This window comes from Rattus rattus, chromosome 18, assembly GCF_011064425.1.
Source record: "Rattus rattus isolate New Zealand chromosome 18, Rrattus_CSIRO_v1, whole genome shotgun sequence".
Lineage (NCBI taxonomy): Eukaryota > Metazoa > Chordata > Mammalia > Rodentia > Muridae > Rattus > Rattus rattus.
Genome location: NC_046171.1, coordinates 11,191,939 through 11,213,011, shown reverse-complemented (window position 1 = coordinate 11,213,011; position 21,073 = coordinate 11,191,939). Strand labels below are relative to the sequence as shown.

Here is a 21,073-nt window from a genome sequence, read left to right as displayed (position 1 = left end):
TGATCTCTCCGACTTAGGAACAATGTATTGATCCATCTTCATATGGTGGTCTTATGTTTTTGTTGCTTTTATTTTATAGTTTGCTTGTCAGGGTACAGTGTAGTTAAAGTTTAAAAGTAGTCAATTTAACAGGAGGTGACTGCAAAGGAGAAATATAAGCCCTATGGACCAAGTCTTCCTTTGTTATAGAACAACCATGAAAAGAAAACATGATTTACCACAATAGTAAAAGAAGTCATGCATTGCTTCATAAGCAGTGTGATGAATGCGCACTGTAGTGGCAGAGTCCGGGGACGACTACCATGTGTTTGCTTCTCCTGGTTCTTTCTTGGAAACACAGACTGGCAGGTGGATCACTTGCTTGTCTTAGTGTCTGTCCCAGGCGTCTCACAGTCCTACTCTGCCCCTGCTCCTCATCTCTGAGAATTGGCAGCAAAATATCCATTCCGTGTCTTCACTGTTTCTGGCAGCTGCTTTCTGCCTTTCGGATCTGGGCATTGAGGAATAAACTTCTGGATCAATAAACCTCTCTGCTCTTAGGATTTTTTTTTACCTGGTGACCAGAGATGCACCAGGTGAGTCCCACGGTGACCTTTTATACAGCACCAGGCCCTCCTCATGCTCATCCTCTAACCCTAACCCTAACCCCATGGAAAGACTGACTGCAGCTGAGAATCTTAGGGAAACCCAGCCCGGGCCACGCCTGTGGATTCCAGGCAAGGAGTGGCTGATTTTGAAGGCGATGGAAGAAAAGGAACCGGTGGCTTCTCAGATGGTCTCAGGGGGATTCTGCTGAACATCTATCGATGGCTTTGAAAGTGACTGTAGGCTTGGTCGTTACCAGAACCCAGTGGTGACTGCGTTGTTAGCCACACTTATTCTGCATTGATCTCCCTTCCCGTATTTCTCACACCTTGTTTAGTTGTGAACGCCTACTCTGTGATGTAGGCCAACCCACGTGATGCCCTTAGGAGTAGAGATGAGCAACATAGGAGGGAGACAGGAATTGACTTTAAACCTGCTCAGCTATGAGGATCCTTACCCTTCTCATTCATGCTTCTAACCAGTATGGAGTCTTGTCGCTTCCATATCATGACTATTTTAAAAATCAATCCATTTCTCTCCCACCCTCCAGATTTCAAGCCAGCAAAATGTAATCAACTACATTATGTTCATGTATACTTATATCAAAACTCCTCTTTATAATTTAATTCCTTGAGTACCTAACGGTGTTTTATTTCCTGCTTGGTTATGTTTTTATTTTTGTTTTTATTATTACTTATGTAACTTTATGTTTAATGTTTTGCCAAACTTTTATGAAAGGACTGCACCATTTTATATTCATCAGAACCACATAATCTACCATTGGTGTATTAGAATTTTAAACTATTTCACCTCCTCAATACAATTTTTCCTTTTCAAAAACAATTGTAGTTTTTCTCGTTGTGTGAAGCAGTATGCAAACAGACATGTAGATCAATGGAATAGAACAGAGGCCCCAGAAAGAAACATCTAACATTTGCCAAAGGGACCAAAAGCACTTACATTGGAGAAAAGACAGCATCGTCCACAAAAAGTGCTAGAAAAACTGCATGTCCACACATAGAAGAATAAGATTAGATCCACATCTCTCCCCCAGTATGAAAATCAAGTCAAAGTGAACCAAAGACCTTATTACAGAGCCTGAAAACTCTTAAAATTGCCGGAGAAAACAAAGGGAAATCACATCAGGCTGTTGGTCTAAGTCAGGACTTTCTGAAAAGGACTCCAGCGTAACTCCGGGCATTGGCGGTAGGATTACGTGAAGCGAGCCATGCTGTGTTGAGAAGACCTTTTTTCTTAGTGTCCTCTATCTTTCTGGTTCTCTCTTTCCACTTCCTCCTCCTCAGGGTTCCTCGAGGGGAGGTATTGGATGGACTGAATGTTCTGAGGTCTCTCGCTTTTTGCATTTTGTCTGGCTGTGGGTCTCTGCGTTTGTTCCCATTGTTCCTGCAAGAGGAAGCTTCTCTGATGATGGCTGAGCAAGACGCTGCTCTACGAGTGTAGCAGAGTGTCATTAGGAGTAACTACACTGTCATTTACGCCAGTAGTATTTCCTTTTACGCTGAGTCCATGAGCTGTCTGGTCTCTCAGGTGTGGGTTCCATCTCATATACTGGTTGGTCACTCCCACAAGCTGTGCCACCATTGCTCTAGTGTATCTTCCAGGCAGGACGCCACTGTAGATCAAATGGTTCGTGGCTGAAATGGTAATACATTTATCTTTTGGTAACGTGCAGGGTGCCTTCCTGTACCAAAGAGATTAGCATGTAAGGGTGAAGGTTCTATGTTGGCACCATCTTGACATCTCCATGTTCAATGAGTTGTGTAAGTGTTTGTATTCAGCCATGAGCTTTATTCGAGTTTGTGGAAATCAACTTATTGTCTTGGCAACAGCCTGGCTTGTTTGAGGATTCACATAAGATCCGTTTGGCCAAGAACTCAATTAGATGTAACCCAGCCCCAGGACTGGAAGTTACATTTGGTGATAAGAAATGGCCATTATCTGGTGATTTCCTTTTCATTGCCTTCATTTGTGTTTATATTTTAGGAAGTTTCTACTCTATCAGTGTGATGGTTTGTATATGCTCGGCCCAGCAAGTGGCAGGATTAGAAGGTGTGGCCCTGTTGGAGTAGGTGTGTCACTGTGGGTATGGGTTACAAATCTCTCATCCTAGCAGCCTTCAGATGAAGATGTCGAACTCTCAGTTCCTCCTGCACCGTGCCTGCCTGGGTGCTGCCATGTTTCTGCTTTGATCATAGTGGACGGAACCTCTGAACCTGCAAGACGGTCCAGTTGTTTGGAAGAATGTGGATTCTAGGACTTTGGATTTGGGAAGGGGTGGGGTGCTTTAAATGGGTTATATAATGGGCCATCCTAGTAGGAATGTGGAAGACTTTGTTGCTGAGAGTAATTTGAACTGTGCAGACCTGGCTCAGGAGGTTTCAGTATGTGGCACAGAGACTGGTTTTGTGGTATTTAGGTGAAGACGAGTCTACCTGAGACTAAGGTGAAGAGACTCAGATTAATGGCATTGACAAAGGAAGTCTCAGAAATATCCATCATAGACTTTGTTCTTTGGTTAAGTCTCACGAAGAGCATTTTAAACAAGCATAGCAAGCTGAGAAAAAAAATGTAAAATCTATGGTTCTAGTATTAAAGGGGCACCAGGAAGTGAAATGGAGCTGAATCCTGTGTTCAAGGATATTAAACTCAATTAAGGGAGTAGTGACCTGGGGCAAGATCCCACCCAGCTAAATTTACATCCAGGCATGGTAGTGCAAGCCTTTAATCCCAGGAGATAAAGCCAAACAGATCTCTGAGTTCAGGGCCAGCCTAGAACAGAGCAAGTTCTAGGTGAAGAAAAACTTAAATCCAGGCTTAGTGTCACACACCTTTAATGTTTAGAAGACAGGCATGCAGATCTCTGAGTTAAAACTCAGTCTACAGAGCAACTTCCAAACAAGCTTAGGCAGTGAAGAAGGTGGAAAACAAAGCTGGTGATAATGTAATAGAAGGAGGGGGCCATATTCCAGCCCCAGCAAGCAGCAGGACATGGCAGCTTCAGCCATGTGGCTCTGGCTTTAGAGTCTAGAATACAAGGGAATACTGGACACCTGATGCTGGAGCTAAGAAATTAGCAGTGATTGAGAAGAGACCAGCATCGCTGAGGTGAAATCTTATGGGGAGTGTTTTTCTGAGAACACAAAGGAGCTCTGTCCCAGAGATAGCCTAGGTTGTACCTCATGCTGCAGCTGGACTTGGTAATGGGTAAGAGTCACCCGGGTGGTACTGACTTTGAAGGCATGAAGGGGTCATAAAGAACAACTGAGGTTTGACACTGTGAAAGGCCATGGAAGGCCACTGGTGAAGGGGTAGCTTCAGTTGCAGTTGATGGCCCAGGACTGAAGGGGTCATGCAAAGGATTCGAAGCTTGGCACCATGAAGAGGGCCTATGAGAGGCTATTGGTGAAGCCTAGTTGCAGCAGAAGACCCCAGAGTTTTGGAGACGCCGGTACCATGGGATGATCATTAAGAACAGTAGCAGCAGTGGAGTGGATCAACTTGAACCCAGAATGCTACAGAGGGCAGAGCTGGAGAGGTGACACCAGCCCTTATGAGGAGCCCAGAAGAGCATGTCTGGGTCCCAGATTTTGAAACAAGAAGCTGTAACATTGACGCTGCCTTGAAGACCCCAAGATTTTCCAGCCAGATCCGTGGAATTCCTGTCAAGGAAATCTTCTAACAGGGAGTAGAACCAGCCCACAGGAAAGAACTTTGTTGCAGTCAACAAAGAAGAAAAAGCAATCGGAGACCTGAAGACGGCTTTGATGTCAGCCTTGAAGGTGCAGAGTTTGGAGTTGACCCAGATGGTTTCCTGTCTTGTTTTGGGAATTACAGTTAAGTGTTTGGATGAATCTTAGTGGGAACTTTGAACTTGGGACTTTTAACGTTGTTGAGACTGATAAAGACTATGGGGACTTATGAATTGGAAATGTACCCTCTTCTCAGCACCTCATGGTACCTTCTCCAAAACTGACCATATGATCAGTCACAAAACAAGATTCAACCGATACAAGAAGATTGACATAATCCAGTGCATCCCATCAGATCAGCAGGGACTAAGGCTAGACCTGAGTAACAACAAAAACAACAGAAAACCCAGGCACCCATGGAAACTGAAGAACTCTCTACTCAATGATAACTTGGTCAGGGAAGAAACAAAGAAATTAAAGACTTCTTGAATTCAATGAAAATGAAAGCCCTACATACCCAAACTTAAGGGACACAAGGAAAGCAGTGATAAGAGGAAAAGTGGTAACAATGAAAACTCATAGCTCTGAGTGTCTGCAAAAGAAACAGGAGAGAGCATACATCAGCAGCTTGACAGCGCACCTAAAAGCTCTAGAACAAAAAGAAGCAAATACAACCAGGAGGAGTAGAAGGCAGGAAATAATCAAACTCAGGGCTGAAATCAACCAAGTAGAAACAAAAAGGACCATAGAAAGAATCAACAGAACCAAAAGTTGGTTCTTTGAGAAAATCAACAAAATAGATAAACCCTTAGCCAGACTAACGAGAGGACACAGAGAGTCTGTCCAAATTAACGTAATCAGAAATGAAAAGGGAGACATAACTACAGAATCAGAGGAAATTCAAAAAATCATCAGATCTTACTATAAAAGCCTATATTCAACAAAACTTGAAAATCTGCAGGAAATGGACAATTTCCTAGACAGATACCAGGTACCGAAGTTAAATCAGGAACAGATAAACCAGTTAAACACCCCCATAACTCCTAATGAAATAGAAGCAGTCATTAAAGGTCTCCCCAACCAAAAAGAGCCCAGGTCCAGACGGGTTTAGTGCAGAATTCTATCAGACCTTCATAGAAGACCTCATACCAATATTATCCAAACTATTCCACAAAATTGAAACAGATGGAGCACTACCGAATTCCTTCTATGAAGCCACAATTACTCTTATACCTAAACCACACAAAGACCCAACAAAGAAAGAGAACTTCAGACCAATTTCCCTTATGAATATCGATGCAAAAATACTCAATAAAATTCTGGCAAACCCATTCCAAGAACACATCAAAACAATCGTCATGATCGAGTAGTGATCCCAGGGATGCAGGGATGGTTCAGTATGTGGAAATCAATCAATGTAATCCACTATATAAACAAACCAAAGAAGAAAACCACATGATCATCTCATTGGATGCTGAGAGAGCATTTGACAAACAAAATTCAACACCCCTTCTTGATAAAAGCCTTGGAAAGATCAGGAATCCAAAGAATATACGTAACTAAACATTTTTAATAGCAATATTTTGAAATGTTTTTCTGGCATTCTGCTATTTCTTTATCTTTGTTTTCAGTTCTTGAGGATTTCTGGAGGTTTGTCTTATTGAAAATCTTTTTGTGTTTCTTTGATATTTTGCACATCTGTTAAGATGGGTGTATCCTTCAGTTTCATTTCTTTTCTCTATTCTTCTTTATTGTTCTGCTTAAGATAGCCACCACTATTTAGCATGGGAAAGTAAATAGTATCATCACAATTATTTAACCACAGTTTCAATATTTTAATGTAATATAAATATTTTTGTAGTTCACTTATACCAGCAGTATGAATCAAAAGTAGAGAAGCCAGGATACCGCTAAGATATATGTAGTTTCAAGACTTTTTAAAGTAAAGGATCTTTGTAGTAAAAATTTTGCAAGTTTGGTTTCTTTTAAAAGCATAGAAATGTTGTAAGAATTTTTTATTTTTTATTTTACCAACCAGGGTTTTAATATAAATAAAACCGGTATAGGAAAACAAGAACCATGTAAGCCAGTGGTGGGAGGAAGGGCTCGTTGGTTCAGCCAGTTCTCCAAATAAAAACAGATTCATAGTAAGCTCCTGTGTGGGTGTGGCGGATGTTTGTCAAGCTGGGAATTGACTAAGGATAGACCCTGGGCTCAGAGGGGGAGAGCAAGGTTCCTCACTATTAAAGTAGCACCTAGGTGTGATAGGGTCCTGTCCCAGCAGGGGAAGCTTTCACCAGACCTTCTCCTTGGGATAAGTAGTGGCTGCCCAGGCCTGCTGGGCTGGGGGTTGGCACAGGCTCTGCTTACCCATTAGGGTGCCTGTAGGAAGAAGGGGTCACTGCTTCACCACAGAACCTGCTCCAGCCCTAGGAGACCTTAAGCTGGTCCTAGATTCACTCAGTGTTTCCAGCAGCTGTGCAGATGCCGCATCCTTGGCCACCTCACGCCCATCCTGCCGATCAGAGGTCAGCACAACCCAAATGAGGCCACTGAAAGGCACTGGATGCCCAGGGACCAGAACTTGGTACCAGAGGCGATGCCAGGCGACAGGCCCTGTTCCTAAACACTTGGTCAGGGACACTGGGCTGCCTAGCACAGTAGTTGCAGAGCAGCCTGAGCCCCTTGGGACCCCAGCTTGTCCCTGGCCTGGGGTAGTTGCTGACATCTGGCCGTAGACACCGCAGTGAGTGAGGGACCCGCAAGCTGTTGGCGCAGGTGCTGCTTCAGGTCAGCCACCTGCTCTCCACAGAAGCGTCACTGCCCTTTTTGGCCACAGCAGCAGCTCGGTGAGTGCTAAACTCCAGTGCAGTTGGAGAGGGCGCAGACCCAGGGCTGGGTAGCAGCAATGTCTCCTGCAGGCAGGGACCGAGCGGTTGCAGGGCGAGCATCAGTTCAAGCTAAGAGGGAGCCGATCCACCGTCAGCTCGCACTTCTCGGGACCAGGAGCTGGCAGGAAGGCTGCAGCTGGTGGTGGTGCAGCGATGCATTGGCGCCCTGGACACCGCTGTAGCGCGCATAGGCAAAGCCCGGGTTCAGGCCACTAAGGTCATCATAGGCGGAACTCATAGGGGCGTCCCACGCGCTGCAAGAGTGGGGTCAGCTGGTGCTCGTGCACGTCCTGCGGTGTCGTCCGATGAACGCCTCGGACCCTGACGGCGGCGGGCTGCCCACCCAGCCGTACTTCCTGGCCAGGCGGATGCCGGTCTCCCTTACCCACGCCTCCGGGGCTGCCTTGTTCTCTGGATTCACCCTCTCACACCATTGCTCACACCCCGGTGCATAGTTTCCCCCAAAGTCTTGCAGTTCATGTTTTTGTTTTAATCCCAGGTGTGGAACACGAGACTGCTGTGTAGCAGGCGATCATGGTTGCCTCATGCATGGGCCAGCAGGGGCTTGACTGACTGAGGATAGTTTTTGTCATTGTGTGATGTTTGGAATTTGGGGAACTTTTCAGAGGGAAAATAAATGCTAGGGCCCAAGAGAGGGGTTGTTGGCTGTTCAAGGCTTGGCTGTAGCTTGTTGTTAGCAGCTGTGGTCAAAGAAGAAACAAAAGAAGAAAGAAATTAGATTAGGGATTCTCTCTCCACTCTCTGCGCTCTCGTTTCTCTCCAGTCTACCGCATAGGATGTGAAACTGAGAGCTGGTGGTGGGATAAAGGGTGGGAAAAAGAACTCACAAAGTAGTAAAAGACCAGCTATAGGTCTTGATAATTAAATGAAAAGAAGAGAGAATGAGTAAAGGAAAAACAAAGAGATGCAATAAAAATGAGAAGGGAAAGCATGTAAGTCAGAGGTATGAGAGGAAATAGAGACAATACTTATAGAATAGGTGCTGAAAAATAAGTCATAAAACCCCACCCAGTCGAGTTAAAAGCTAAAACACAATCATTAGTTGAAATGTAAAACTCAAAATTAAGAAAAACAAAAATATGAAATGAAGCAAAGATAATGTCATCAGTCAATATTCACTTTTTGGTGGATCTTGACTCTGCCTCCTGAGTGCTGGGACTAAAGGCCAACACGCCCTGCCTTACAATTAGAATTTTAAAGAAAATTGTAGGACCAAGTATAAATACTCAAACGCAAAAAGGAAATACATTAAATCAAAGCTTACTTAGATCGTCTTAATTGCATACTGGACAGAAACTAAGAGGACATAATAAATAGAAACTATCAAAATTGAATAATAGAAAAAATATGATGGAAAAGGTAACAAAGTTGAATAAAATGGAATATAAGAAATATTAAAACCAAACAATAATTTTAATGCAGATTTCGAGTCCCAGAAAGAAAATAATATCCGCAAAGAAAACCCCAGACTCCCTTTGATTCTCTAGTAATTTCTGCTAAACATGGAAGGAAGAAAGACGTGTGCACTGGCTAACCCTTCGGAAAACCCACATGGCAGCTCACACACATCTACTTCAGATCTATAGGATCTGATGATGCCCTCTTTGGGCCCCTATGGGTACTGCATACATATGATACACAAAAACACATACAGGCAAAATGCCAATAAATATGCAATAAAAATAAATAAAATCTCAAAAAGAAAACCTAAGAAAGAAACACTACCAATATTTTGAATGAGTTTTTGATAGAGCTAGAGAGATAATACTTAATAATAATTTATTTTGTGAAATCAACAAAAATTTGATAAAATTCCTGGTAAACATATGCTTTACACATCTCCCATGGTACACATACATACATGCAGGCAGAACACTCATGCACATTAAATAAGTAAATCTAATATATATATATATATATAAATGTACAATATATAATAGAAAAAGTACAACGTTTAGAATGGAAGATATAAATCTGTCATTACTCATAGTTGTCATCCCTTATGTAGGAAATCCCAAGAAATCTCCAAATAGTTACTGGAACAAAAAGTGATCTTAGCAAGGTCAAAATACAAAACTTTGTTGTGTTTTATGTATACTAACAGCTGCAAATCCAAATTCCTAAATTCTCTTATAGTATCATCAAAAAACTATTTAGAAATTAACTTAGTAGAAGTTGTGAGGGCTCCTAAGTCTAAGATCTGGGAAGTTCTTGTTCTGTCGTCATGAGGCAGAAGACATTATTTACTGGAAAGCAAATGTGAGAAATGCAAGGGGGGCAGATTTCCGCTTTTGTCAGTATTCCACGTGTATTGGTTACTTTTCTCACTGTGGCGAATTATCCGACAAAACAACTTTTAAAAGGAAAGACTTATTTTGCTAACGAGTTAAAGTGACGTCGCCCATCACGACAGGGAGGTCGTGGAGGCAGAAGCAGCTATGGCTTTGGTGGGGGGAAGAAGTAAGCAGACAGAGAGGAAGTCGAGAACCCACCAGGCTTTCTCTCTCTTTCCCTTTTATTCAGTCTGGGTATCCAGCCCTGGTGTAGAGTGAGTACTTTCTCTGCACGGTTGAGAAAGGAGGACAGAACTCCAGTCTAGGTCTGGAGGTGAAAAGACACCGCTTTAACCTGGGCCACGCCTTCTACTGGAATCCTATATGAAGACAAGAAGAAGGGACAGACAGACAGACAGACAGACAGACAGAAAGACAGAATTCATTCCATAAGCTTTGTGACTCTAGAGACTCCTGACTAATATGCATGGCTTTCTCCCTCTTCCCATATAACAAACTAACATAGCTTTTTAATACATTTTTACCCTTTTTGTCTAATTGAGATCACTGAACCTGTTTTTCAATGCTTCTATCTTTATAGCCGTTACATGATTCCCATGGCCTCATGTGTTATATTGTTGTTCTCTCTTGTTTTCTAGGATGTGGTACCATAAGTTGTTGCACCAACAAAGCAGGCTCCAGAATTTGATGAAGAGAGGAGACGTAGCTCACGGTCTTCGTCTGTCCGGCTTTAAAAGTTTATTTCCATTTTCACTCCATTGGTGCCATACGGCTCCCAAGTCTGTGAATTGTACTTGGCACCAACATGAAGATCATTTGGGTAAGAGGTGTCTGAGGAAATGTTATTTTTTTTAATTGTGGTAAAAATAGATGACATAAAATATACCCTATCAACCACTTAAACATACAACTCAACGGCATTAAATATGTTCATTTTGCTGCACAACAAAATTTTTTGTGTAGTCTGATCATGTTTTCAGTGGAGTTGGAATGGTGTCTGGAGACTTAGCTTCAAGACTATTGGAGAAATCACAAAAATGACAAAATACAACAAAAATACAACATTAAAATCCCAACTTAAGGATAACTCTACAGTGTTCCAGCCAAACTCCGTACCCTGCATCATCCACAAAAAAAGAAACAAAAGAATTGTTGTTTCAAGATTTGTAAAGAGTTGTGTTGGAATTTTGAAGCGATTACCTTAAATCTGTAGATTGCTTTTGGTGAGGTGGCCACTTTCACTGTATTAAACCTACTGATCTGTTGTGGTAAAATAAAACATGGGCTTTCTTTTAGTGCCCCACGACATCTGTTTGATATTTTCATCTCGGTCAGCAAAGCGTCTCACCCACTTTGCTCCATCCCACATCACACAGCCGATGGCTTCTCTCTGAGCCCGGCAGCGATCTCTACCCATCCAGTTCTGGTTGACACCAGGCCAGACTACGCATCCCAATTCCGTGGCGGCCCAGTGTCTCCAGCCACCACACACTCTCTTGAATTCAATTACATTTCAATTACATGAAAGAACACACAACACGATAACCTCTGATCCAACTGATAAGATAAAGTTGCCCACTTAGACGTACAAAGCCCTGTACACATCCATCCCTCAAGAATATTCACAGCAACCTGTAAATGTGCAGAGAGGAATCTTAACGTCGCCTCCATGTTTTCTCCACTCATCCCCTCTCCTCCTCTCAAGTCTCCTCCTTCTACCCCCCTCCCTTCTCTCCTCCCCCTCCCCTCCCCCTCCCCCCCCTCCTCTCCCTCCTCCCCTCCTCCCTCCCCCCCCTCCCCTCTCCCCCCCCCCCCCCCCTCCCCCTTCCCCTCCCCCCCTCCCCCTCCCCCCCCCCCCCCCCCCCCCCCCCCCCCCCCCCCCCCCCCCCCCCCCCCCCCCCCCCCCCCCCCCCCCCCCCCCCCCCCCCCCCCCCCCCCCCCCCCTCCCCCCCCCCCCCCCCCCCCCCCCTCCCCCCCCTCCCCCCCCCCCCCCCCCCCCCCCCCCCCCCCCCCCCCCCCTCCCCCCCCCCCCCCCCCCCCCCCCCCCCCCCCCTTCCCCCCCTCCCCCCTCCCCCCCCCTCCTCCTCCTCGCCCCCCTCCCCTCCTCCCCCTCCTCCCCGTCCTCTTCTATAAAACTTTTCCCCACCCATCCTTCCTTCTCGTCCAATGACAGGCCTCCTTCTGTCTGGTACCTGCCTTCACCTGCATGATGACCTCATCCCTCACCGATCCATGAGCATGGGAGATCTCTCCATCTTCTTCAACTCGTTTCTTCGGGGACTTGAAGTTCTTGTCACACAGATCATTTAATTGCTTGTTAGAGTCAGACCGAGATATGTTTTATTGTTTGTGGCTGTTGTGAAGGGAGTTGTTTCCCTGATTTCTTTCTTGCCTTTTTATCGTTTGTATAAGGGAGGCTGCTGACCTCTTCGAGTTAATTTTGCATCCCAGGCACTTTGCCGCAGATGTTTATCTGCTGTAGGGGTTCTGAGGTAGAATTTTTGGGGTCACTTATTTATACTATCTTATCATCTCTTTGATAACTTTTGGGTGAAAGTCTGTTTTATTAGATATTAGAATGGTTACTCTAGCTTGTTTCTTAGTTCTGCTTGCTTGGAAAATCTTTTCCCAGCCCTTTACTCTGAGGTAGTGTCTAACTTTGTGCTGAGATGTGTTTCTCGTGTGCAGCAGAATGATGGATCCTGTTTTCATATCCATTCTTTTAGCCTGTGTCTTTTTTATTGGTGAATTGAGTTCATTGATATGAGAGTTATTAATGACCAATTTTGGTGTTGGAAGTGTTTCTCTCTCTCTCTTTCTCTCTCTCTCTCTCTCTCTCTCTCTCTCTCTGATTCTTTTCTTTTGGTTTTGCTATGAGATGATTAATTTCTTGTGTTTTCTTGGGTATAGTTACCCTCCTTGTGTCAGAATTTTCCTTCTTGTATCTTCTGTAGGGGTGAATTAGTAGAAAGATATTGTTTAAACATGGTTTTTATCATTCAATATCTTGGTTTCTCCATCTACGGTGATTCAGAGTTTTGCTTGGTAGAGTAGTCTGGACTAGTATCTCTTGGGATACGTAAGACATCTGGCTTTTAGTGTCTCTGTTAGGTGAAATTCTCTTATGTCTGCCTTCATGTTACTTGACCTTTTCCCCTTGCAGCTTTTAATAAATTTTCTTTGTTCTGTATACTTAGTGTTTTGATAGTTTCAGGTTGCGCCTTTCTGTTTCAATACAGTTGGTGTTCTATAAGCTTCTCGTATGTTTGTAGTCATCTCTTTAAGTTAGGGAAATTTTCTATGATTTTGTTGAAGATGTTTTCTGGGCCTTTGAGCTGAAATCTTCTCCATTTTTCTATTCCTATTTTTCTTAGTTTTATTTTTTTCATGGTGTACCAAATTTCCTGGATGCTTTGAGTTAGGCACTTTTTACATCTGGCATTTTCTTTGATCGATGTATCTGCTTCTTCTATGGTATCTTCTATGCCTGAGAGTCTGTCTTCCATCTCATTTCTTCTATTGGTGATGTTTGTGTCTGTAGTTCCTGTTATCTTTCCTAGGTTTTCCTTCTCCAGGGTTGCCTCCATTTGTGCTTTTCTTTAATTTGTTTTTTTAATTCTAGTTTTGGCTATTTTATGTATTCATACCCCAAATGTTATCTCCTTTCCCTCCCCTCTCCCCTCCCCCTGCCCCCTCCCCCTGCCCCTACAAGGATGCTCTTTGTGTTTTCATTATTGCTTCTATTTCCTTTTTTAGTTCTTGCACTGTTTCATTCATTTCCTTTGCCTGTTTGATTTTATTTTTCTGTATTTCTTTAAAGGATGTATTGTTACCTCTTTAAGGGCTTCTACCTGTTTGATTATTTCTGTATTTCTTTAAGAAGTATATTCTCTTTGAATGCCTCTATCGTCTTCAAGAGATGGGATTTAAGGTCACAGTCTCGCTCTTCAGGGGGGTTAAGATGTCCAGGGCTTGCTGTAGTAGGAGAGCTGGATTCTGATGATGTCATATTGTATTGGCTTCTGTTGATTATGTTCTGCGATTGCCTTTTGCCATCTGGTTGTCTCTGGTTTTGGGTGGCCTGGGTGTCTGCGGTTGATTCAGGCCTCCTGGGAAGCAGGCAGAGCTGTGGAGTTGTGCTCCATACCCTGATCTGCAACTGATGCAGGTGTAGGTGCTGACCAGAGGAAGATGAGCTTGGACAGGGCTGGGTACGGCCAACGCATGCTAGGCTTGTTGGGATCCCAGCAGGTGGTAGGGGGATTGGAGTGTGTGTCTTACCTTTGTGTTTTGGGTTAGAGCTGACTGCTTGGGAGGCAGGCAGAGAGTTGTGGGGTGCACTGGTTGGTTTTGTGTGTCAACTTGACACAAGCTGGAGTTATCACAGAAAAGGAGCCTCAGTTGTGGAAATGCCTCCATGAGACCCAGCTGCAAGGCATTTTCTGAACAGTGATCAAGGGGAGAGGACCCAGCCCATTGTGGGTGATGCCATCCCTGGGCTGGTGGTCTTGGGTTCTATAAGAAAGAAAGTTGAGCAAGCCAGGGGGAGCAAGCCAGTAAGAAACATCCCTCCATGGCCTCTGCATCAGCTCCTGCTTCCTGACCTGCTTGAGTTCCAGTCCTGACTTCCTTTGGTGATGACCAGCAATGTGGAGGTGTAAGCTGAATAAACAAACCCTTTCCTTCCCAACTTGCTTTTTGGTCATGATGTTCATGCAGGAATAGAAACCCTGACTAAGACATGGGGTGACTTGTGAGTGGAATTTTTATATCTTAAAATAATTCTATTTTCTTAAATTCTCTCAAAATTGTAACCCTCATTCCACGCCTTCCACTTCGAGAAATTATCTTGCCATTTTAATCACTTGGTTTTTTTTTTTTCTTTTTTTTCTTTTTTTTCTTTTTTTTTTCGGAGCTGGGGACCGAACTCAGGGCCTTGGGCTTGCTAGGCAAGCGCTCTACCACTGAGCTGAATCCCCAACCCCGTAATCACTTGGTTTTAACACACCAGTCTGATTTCTTGGACTTTTGTCTTTGCTGTTCTTTTATCCATAAAAGTGTGTCTGCAGGAACTCAAAGGAATCTAAGTGGTTTACTCTTTAACTTACATCTCTCAAATATAATTTCCTAGATATCCTTCATATGGCCAGCGGATGCAAATCGGCAGATGATTCACTTCCCAATATAAGTATATATTATCACTCTTCGCCGTGGTGCTGGATTTCCCACTTAGTGCTTAGTTCTCGGGTACATATGCTGTGCTGTTTTAGGGATAGCCCTGATAGCTGTTGCAGGGGAGATAACACACTCACTTTTTAGAATCACATAACAAACTACAACAGGGGCTTGTGTATCCCGAGCTGTCCTATACTACACGATTAGCTACATTAGTACATCAGGGTACTTTATATTTCATTTTAATTATTTGTTCATAAGGGTAGAAAGTTTTCTGCTATTCACCTGTCCATAGTATATAGAGCAGTGCTTGGCAAATAGTATCCTAATATTGTTTGCATGAATGAAGCATTGTTTTAAAACTCTAATAAAATGTGCCCAAATATGGATCAGTGAGTTTAGCTGCCTCGTGGAGAGTGGATGAGGACAAATGTCACCAAAGTTGCTGTGGTTGAACTCAGGTCCTAGTGCTTTCAAGACAAGCATTTTATCAGCTAAGCCATTTCCCCAGCCCCTCAATCTTGATTAATTTGTACTTAGTTTTTAAAGCTGTCTAGTGTGGTTCCTTTATTTATGTTTTTACTTTCACTGGGGATATAGTTCAACGGTAGATTGCTTGCCTAGTAAATGAGAGGATTGAGTTTGATCTCAGCACTACAATAAACAAACCAGATATCTCTGTATCTCTGTATATTCCTATTTGGTTTATTAACAGCGCTCTCTCTCTCTCTCTCTCTCTCTCTCGATATATATATATATATATCTCCGCCCCCCTCCATCCCTCAGTTTCCCTCATATATTTCTCATATATTTCAGGCTGGCTTTTAACTCACTGTATAGCTGAGGCTGACGTTAAACTCCACATTCTTCTGTCTCCATCTCCCAAGTGCTGGGATTATAGGTATGCCCAAGATATCCAGATTTCTATTTAGTTTCCTCTAGAAGTTTTGATTTTAGTATTTTAATTCCTATTCAATTTCTGTGTATGGCACGAAGTGAAAGTCAAGGCTCATTTATTGGCATGAGCATTCCCAAATCTTTCGGCATCATTTTTTGGGGGGAGGTGTTGTTGTTTGTTTTCTTTTTGTTTTTTTTTTGGTTTTGTTTTGTTTTGTTTTTTTGGAGCTGGGGACCGAACCCAGGGCCTTGCGCTTGCTAGGCTAACGCTCAACCACTGAGCTAAATCCCCAACCCCTCTTTTTGTTTTTAAGACAAAGTCTCTTTATGAACCCCTGGATGTCCTGAAGTTCCTTTTTTTTTGGATATTTTCTTTATTTATGTTTCAAATCTTATCCCCTTTCCTGGTTTCCCCTCTGGAAAGCCCCCATCTCATCCCCCCAACCCCTGCCTCCATGAGGTTCCTGCCCCACCCACCCATCTTCTCTCTCACACTTCCCCGCCCTGGTCCTACACTGGGGCATTGAGCATTCACAGGACCAAGGGCCTCTCCTCCCACTGATGCCCAACAAAACCATCCTCTGCTACATATGCAGCTGGAGCCATGGGTCTGTCCATGTCTTTGGTTTGTGCTTTAAACCCTGGGAGCTCTGAGGTGTCTGGTTGGTTGATATTGTTGTTCTTCCTATGGGGTTGCAGACCCCTTTAGCTCCTTCAGTCCCTTCTACAACTCCCCATTGGGGACCCCGTGCTTAGTCCAATGGTTGGCTGCAAGCATTTGCCTCTGTCAGGCTCTGGCAGAACCTCTCAGGGGACAGCTCTATCAGGCTCCTGTCAGCATGCACTTCTTGGCATCCAGAATAACGTCTGGGTTTGGTGACTTCATATGGGATGGATCCCCATACGTGGCAGTCTCTGGATGGTCATTTCTTCAGTCCACACTTTGTCTCTATTTCCTCCTGTGAGTATTTTGTTCCCCCTTCTAAGAAAGACTGAAGTATGCACACTTTGGTTTTCCTTCTTCTTGAGCTTCCTGTGGTCTGAGGATTGCATCTTGGGTAATCCAAGCTTTTGGGCTAATATGAGTGCATACCATGTTTGCTTTTCTGTAATTGGGTTACCTCACTCAGGATGCTATTTTCCAGTTCCATCCATTTGCCTATGAATTTCCATAAAAGTCATTGTTTTTGATAGCTGAGTAATATTCCATTGTGTAGATGTACCACATTTTCTGTATCCATTCCTCTGTTGAAGGGCATCTGGTTCTTTCCAGCTTCTGGCTATTATAAATAAGGCTATGAACATAGTGGAGCACGTGTCTTTTTTTTATATGTTGGGGCATCTTTTGGGTATATGCCCAAGAGAGGTAGGTATAGCTGGGTCCCAGGTGGTTCAATGTCCAATTTTCTGAGGAACCTCCAGACTGATTTTCAGAATGGTTGTACCAGTCTGCAATCCCACCAACAATGGAGGAGTGTTCCTCTTTCTCCACATCCTACGCCAGCATCTGCTGTCACCTGAGTTTTTGATCTTAGCCATTCTCACTGGTGTGAGGTGAAATCTCAGGTTGTTTTGATTTGCATTTCCTGATGACTAAAGATGTTGAACATTTTCTTTAGGTTTTCTCAGCCATTCGGCATTCCTCAGCTGTGAATTCTTTTGTTTAGCTCTGTACCCCAATTTTTAATAGGGTTATTTGGCTCTCTGGAGTCAAACTTCTTGAGTTCTTTGTATATTTTGGATATAAGGCCTCTATCTGTTGTAGGATTGGTAAAGATCTTTTCCCAATCTGTTGGTTGCCGTTTTGTCCTAACCACAGTGTCATTTGCCTTACAGAAGCTTTGCAGTTTTATGAGATCACATTTGTCGATTCTTGATCTTAGAGCATAAGCCATTGGTGTTTTGTTCAGGAAATTTTTTCCAGTGCCCATGTGTTCCAGATGCTTCCCTAGTTTTTCTTCTATTAATTTGAGTGTATCTGGTTTGATGTGGAGGTCCTTGATCCACTTGGACTTAAGCTTTGTACAGGGTGATAAGCATGGATCGATCTGCATTCTTCTACATGTTGACCTCCAGTTGAACCAGCACCATTTGTTGAAAATGCTATCTTTTTTCCACTGGATGGTTTTAGCTCCTTTGTCAAAAATCAAGTGCCCATAGGTGTGTGGGTTCATTTCTGACTTTTCGTGTTTGGTTTTCCTGAGTAAGCATTTCTGTTAAATCTGACATTTCCCCAGAACTGCAATATGCCAGCACTGTGATGCGCTTCAATTATGTCTGGCTTCGAGACCACTGCCGCTCAGCCTCGTGCTACAATTCTAAGACGCACCAGCGGAGCCTGGACACTGCCAGTGTGGATTTATGCATTAAGCCAAAGACGATTCGTCTGGATGAAAGTACACTCTTTTTCACTTGTAAGTATACAGGAGACTTGGATTTCTTTCAGGTATTATTCTAAAAAACAATGATTTCTATGAAACACACAGTTTGGCTCTTTACAAAATAGGGACTTTTCAATTAGATTTTCCTCTTGAGTTGGAAATGGTTTCTATACCCTTTTCATTTTGATTTGGTACAGCTATCATCATACTTAATTTTGAAACAGGATAATCCCTAAGCTAAAACTTTGCCACTCTTTGTTTTTTTTTTTTTTTTGTTTTTTGGTTTTTTTTTTTTTTTTTTTTTTTTTTTTTTTTTTTTTTTTTTTGTTTTTGTTTTTTGTTTTTTCACTCACACACACTCACATACACACACTCACACACACAGAGTCCTGAGAGTTATGTTGTTCCAGGAACTCATCACCACACACGATGTGTCCGCAGAACCCTTGGTATCACTACGCAAACTTCTATCCTGACGCAGATGTCATTTACAAATATAAACTCTGTTCCTCCATTTCTGTTGATCTTTTCCCATTCCCCCTCTTAAAATATTATACACATAATCGCACAACTCTGACAGAATTTAACGCTTTGTTTGCTTTGTGCCTTCAGCGGTAGGGCAGAGGCATATGGCAATTTTATAAACCTATGGACTGTGTTTCGATCACATCCACCCCCCGCCTGTTATCCTCGCTGTTTCCCTCCTACTTCAGCCAAACCCCTTCTGGCCAACAAATCTTCCTCCTGCCCCGATGTCTTCATCGCGACCCCGCAGGTTAGAAGAGGGAGTGTTTGGCGGGAAAACCGACACTGAATATTTTTTGGAAAAAGCATATGGAAACCTCATCCTATAGAAACTTTAAAACAAATCAAGGGCTGGAGAGATGGCTCAGTGGTTAAGAGCACCCGACTGCTCTTCCACAGGTCCTGAGTTCAAATCCCAGCAACCACATGGTGGCTCACAACCATCTGTAATGAGATCTGATGCCCTCTTCTGGTGTGTCTGAACACAGCTACAGTGTACTTATATATAATAAATAAATCTTTAAAAACAAACAAACAAACAAACAAAACAAATAAAACAAAACAAAGCAAACCCAGTCACCCTCTGGACCCTCAGTGGCGTGCACTGCGGCCAAACAGTCCCTTCTGGACCCCAAGGCCATCGCACACCGATCTCATGGTGGCTGTCACTGTTTGCCCACGATCGAGCCACCCACAAGTCCCGGGGCGGGTGAGGGTCATGGAGTCCACCCCTGCCCGGGAGCTGTGAGCTGCTGAGGGGGAGCCTGGTCCCCGAGCGGCGTCCATGCCCCAGGGCAGTGCCCATGCGCGTACAGGTAACAGGGCGTGGGCTCAGTGAGTTTGGAGCTGAAGAAGATTTGAGTGGAAAGTGTGGGACACAAATACCCAATAAACGATATGAAAAGAGTATTGCACAGTGGCTCGCCGTGAACCATGACTTGGAGAACTTTTTAAAATCTTACGGTTGGGGATTTAGCTCAGTGTAGGGCGCTTGCCTGGCAAGCGCAAGGTCCCTGGGGTTAGGTCCCCAGCTCCAAAAAAAGAAAAGAAAAAAAAAAGAAAAGGTTTTGTTTGCGGACAGAGCCATCCCGATGCAGTCTGTCCTTTTTGATAGTTCTCACTCCTTACCAACCGAACCCTGAACTTCGTGTGTGCGTAAATCAGGGATAACGATACCTAACTCTGACTATCATTGTTAAACATTTTAATGTATGTTGGTTGGCAAATCCATACATTAAAAACAGCCAGAAGTGTCACATAAATGAGATGCTCATCTTCCTTTTACCGTGAAGAGCAGTGAAAATGATCTTGTAAGATTTTAATGAGAAATAAGAGGGATTGGAAGAGACAGATGGGAGGTGGATTTGACCAAAACGTATGCATCTGTAAAAATATCAAATGATTAAAAATGTCAAACTAGTGTTGAAAAGGAATGAGCATTTTTAAGTGTTAAATATTTGGCGGTATTCCTAAATTTTCTTTTCACGCCCCCTTTTCTCCTTAAAGGGCCAGATGGTCATGTGACCAGGTACGACCTGGATTGGCTGGTGAAAAACAGCTACGAAGGGCAGAAGCAGGAGGTCATCCAGCCCAGGGTGCTGTGGAACGCCAAGCTCTACCAGGACGCCCAGCTTCCGTCTGTTGATTTCCAGGGTTTCTTAGAAACAGATGAAGGACTGAAGAAGTTTCTGCAGAACTTTCTGCTCTACGGAATTGCCTTTGTAGAAAATGTCCCTCCCACTCAGGAGCACACGGAAAAGCTGGCGCGAAGGGTCAGCCTAATCAGGTGATTTAATAACTTTCTGAAATTTACCGTAACTACAATGTGAGTGCAATTAAAGGATGCACGAAGAGCTGTGGCGCGGCGTCTCAGGTGGGACAGGGCCCGGTTCAGCCTCCGGTGCAGCCGTGGCCCCCACCTCTGTCCTCTGCCCTCCCCACTTCTCTCCGCGCCTTTCTCCCTCCCCTCCCCTCTCACATCTGTAATGTAATCTGCTCAAAAGGGGGCTTAATTTGTATTATATTAAATAAAACAGTTCGATGTCTCTGGGAGCCCTGCTTTTTTTTCTGAGAGGAGGTAGGAGCGAGGTAGGGGTGGATCTGGGGAGAGGAAGTCGGGGAGAGAGGTTAGGGGAGGGGAGGAAGGATGTGAGAAAAGAATTCAAAAGGGATTTCCATCTTCTTAGATTTCTAAGATGGATTGGTTGCTAATGTCTCATCGAATACATTGTATTGCATTAATTAGCATATTCATACCCTAAATTTTATTCTGATTTTGCAACAACCTTTTTTTTTTTTTTTTTTTTTTTAACTTGAGTATTTCTTATATACATTTTAGTGTTATTCCCTTTCCGGTTTCGGCAAACATCCCCTCCCCTCCCTCCCTTCTTTATGGGGTGTTCCCCTCCCCATCCTCCCCCATTACCACCCTCCCCAACAATCACGTTCACTGGGGTTCAGTCTTAGCAGGACCCAGGGCTTCCCCTTCCACTGGTGCTCTTACTAGGATATTCATTGCTACCTATGAGGTTGGAGTCCAGGGTCAGTCCATGTATAGTCTTTAGGTAGTGGCTTAGTCCCTGGAAGCTCTGGTT

At 43.7% G+C, this 21,073-nt stretch overlaps 1 protein-coding gene and 1 pseudogene across 1 annotated transcript in view; one reads left to right on the top strand and one right to left on the bottom strand.

Annotated features, from left to right (window-relative positions):
- The window catches only part of Tmlhe (trimethyllysine hydroxylase, epsilon), a 42,932-nt gene that overhangs the window by 756 nt on the left and 21,103 nt on the right, over positions 1–21,073 (top strand). The window contains exons 2-4 of the mRNA XM_032888753.1: positions 10,140–10,321; positions 17,811–17,987; positions 19,986–20,265. Of these exons, the coding sequence (XP_032744644.1) occupies positions 10,141–10,321; positions 17,811–17,987; positions 19,986–20,265 (638 nt within the window). The 5' untranslated portion in view covers position 10,140. The remainder of the gene's footprint in view (positions 1–10,139; positions 10,322–17,810; positions 17,988–19,985; positions 20,266–21,073) is intronic.
- LOC116887636 lies at positions 6,610–9,612 on the bottom strand (annotated as a pseudogene).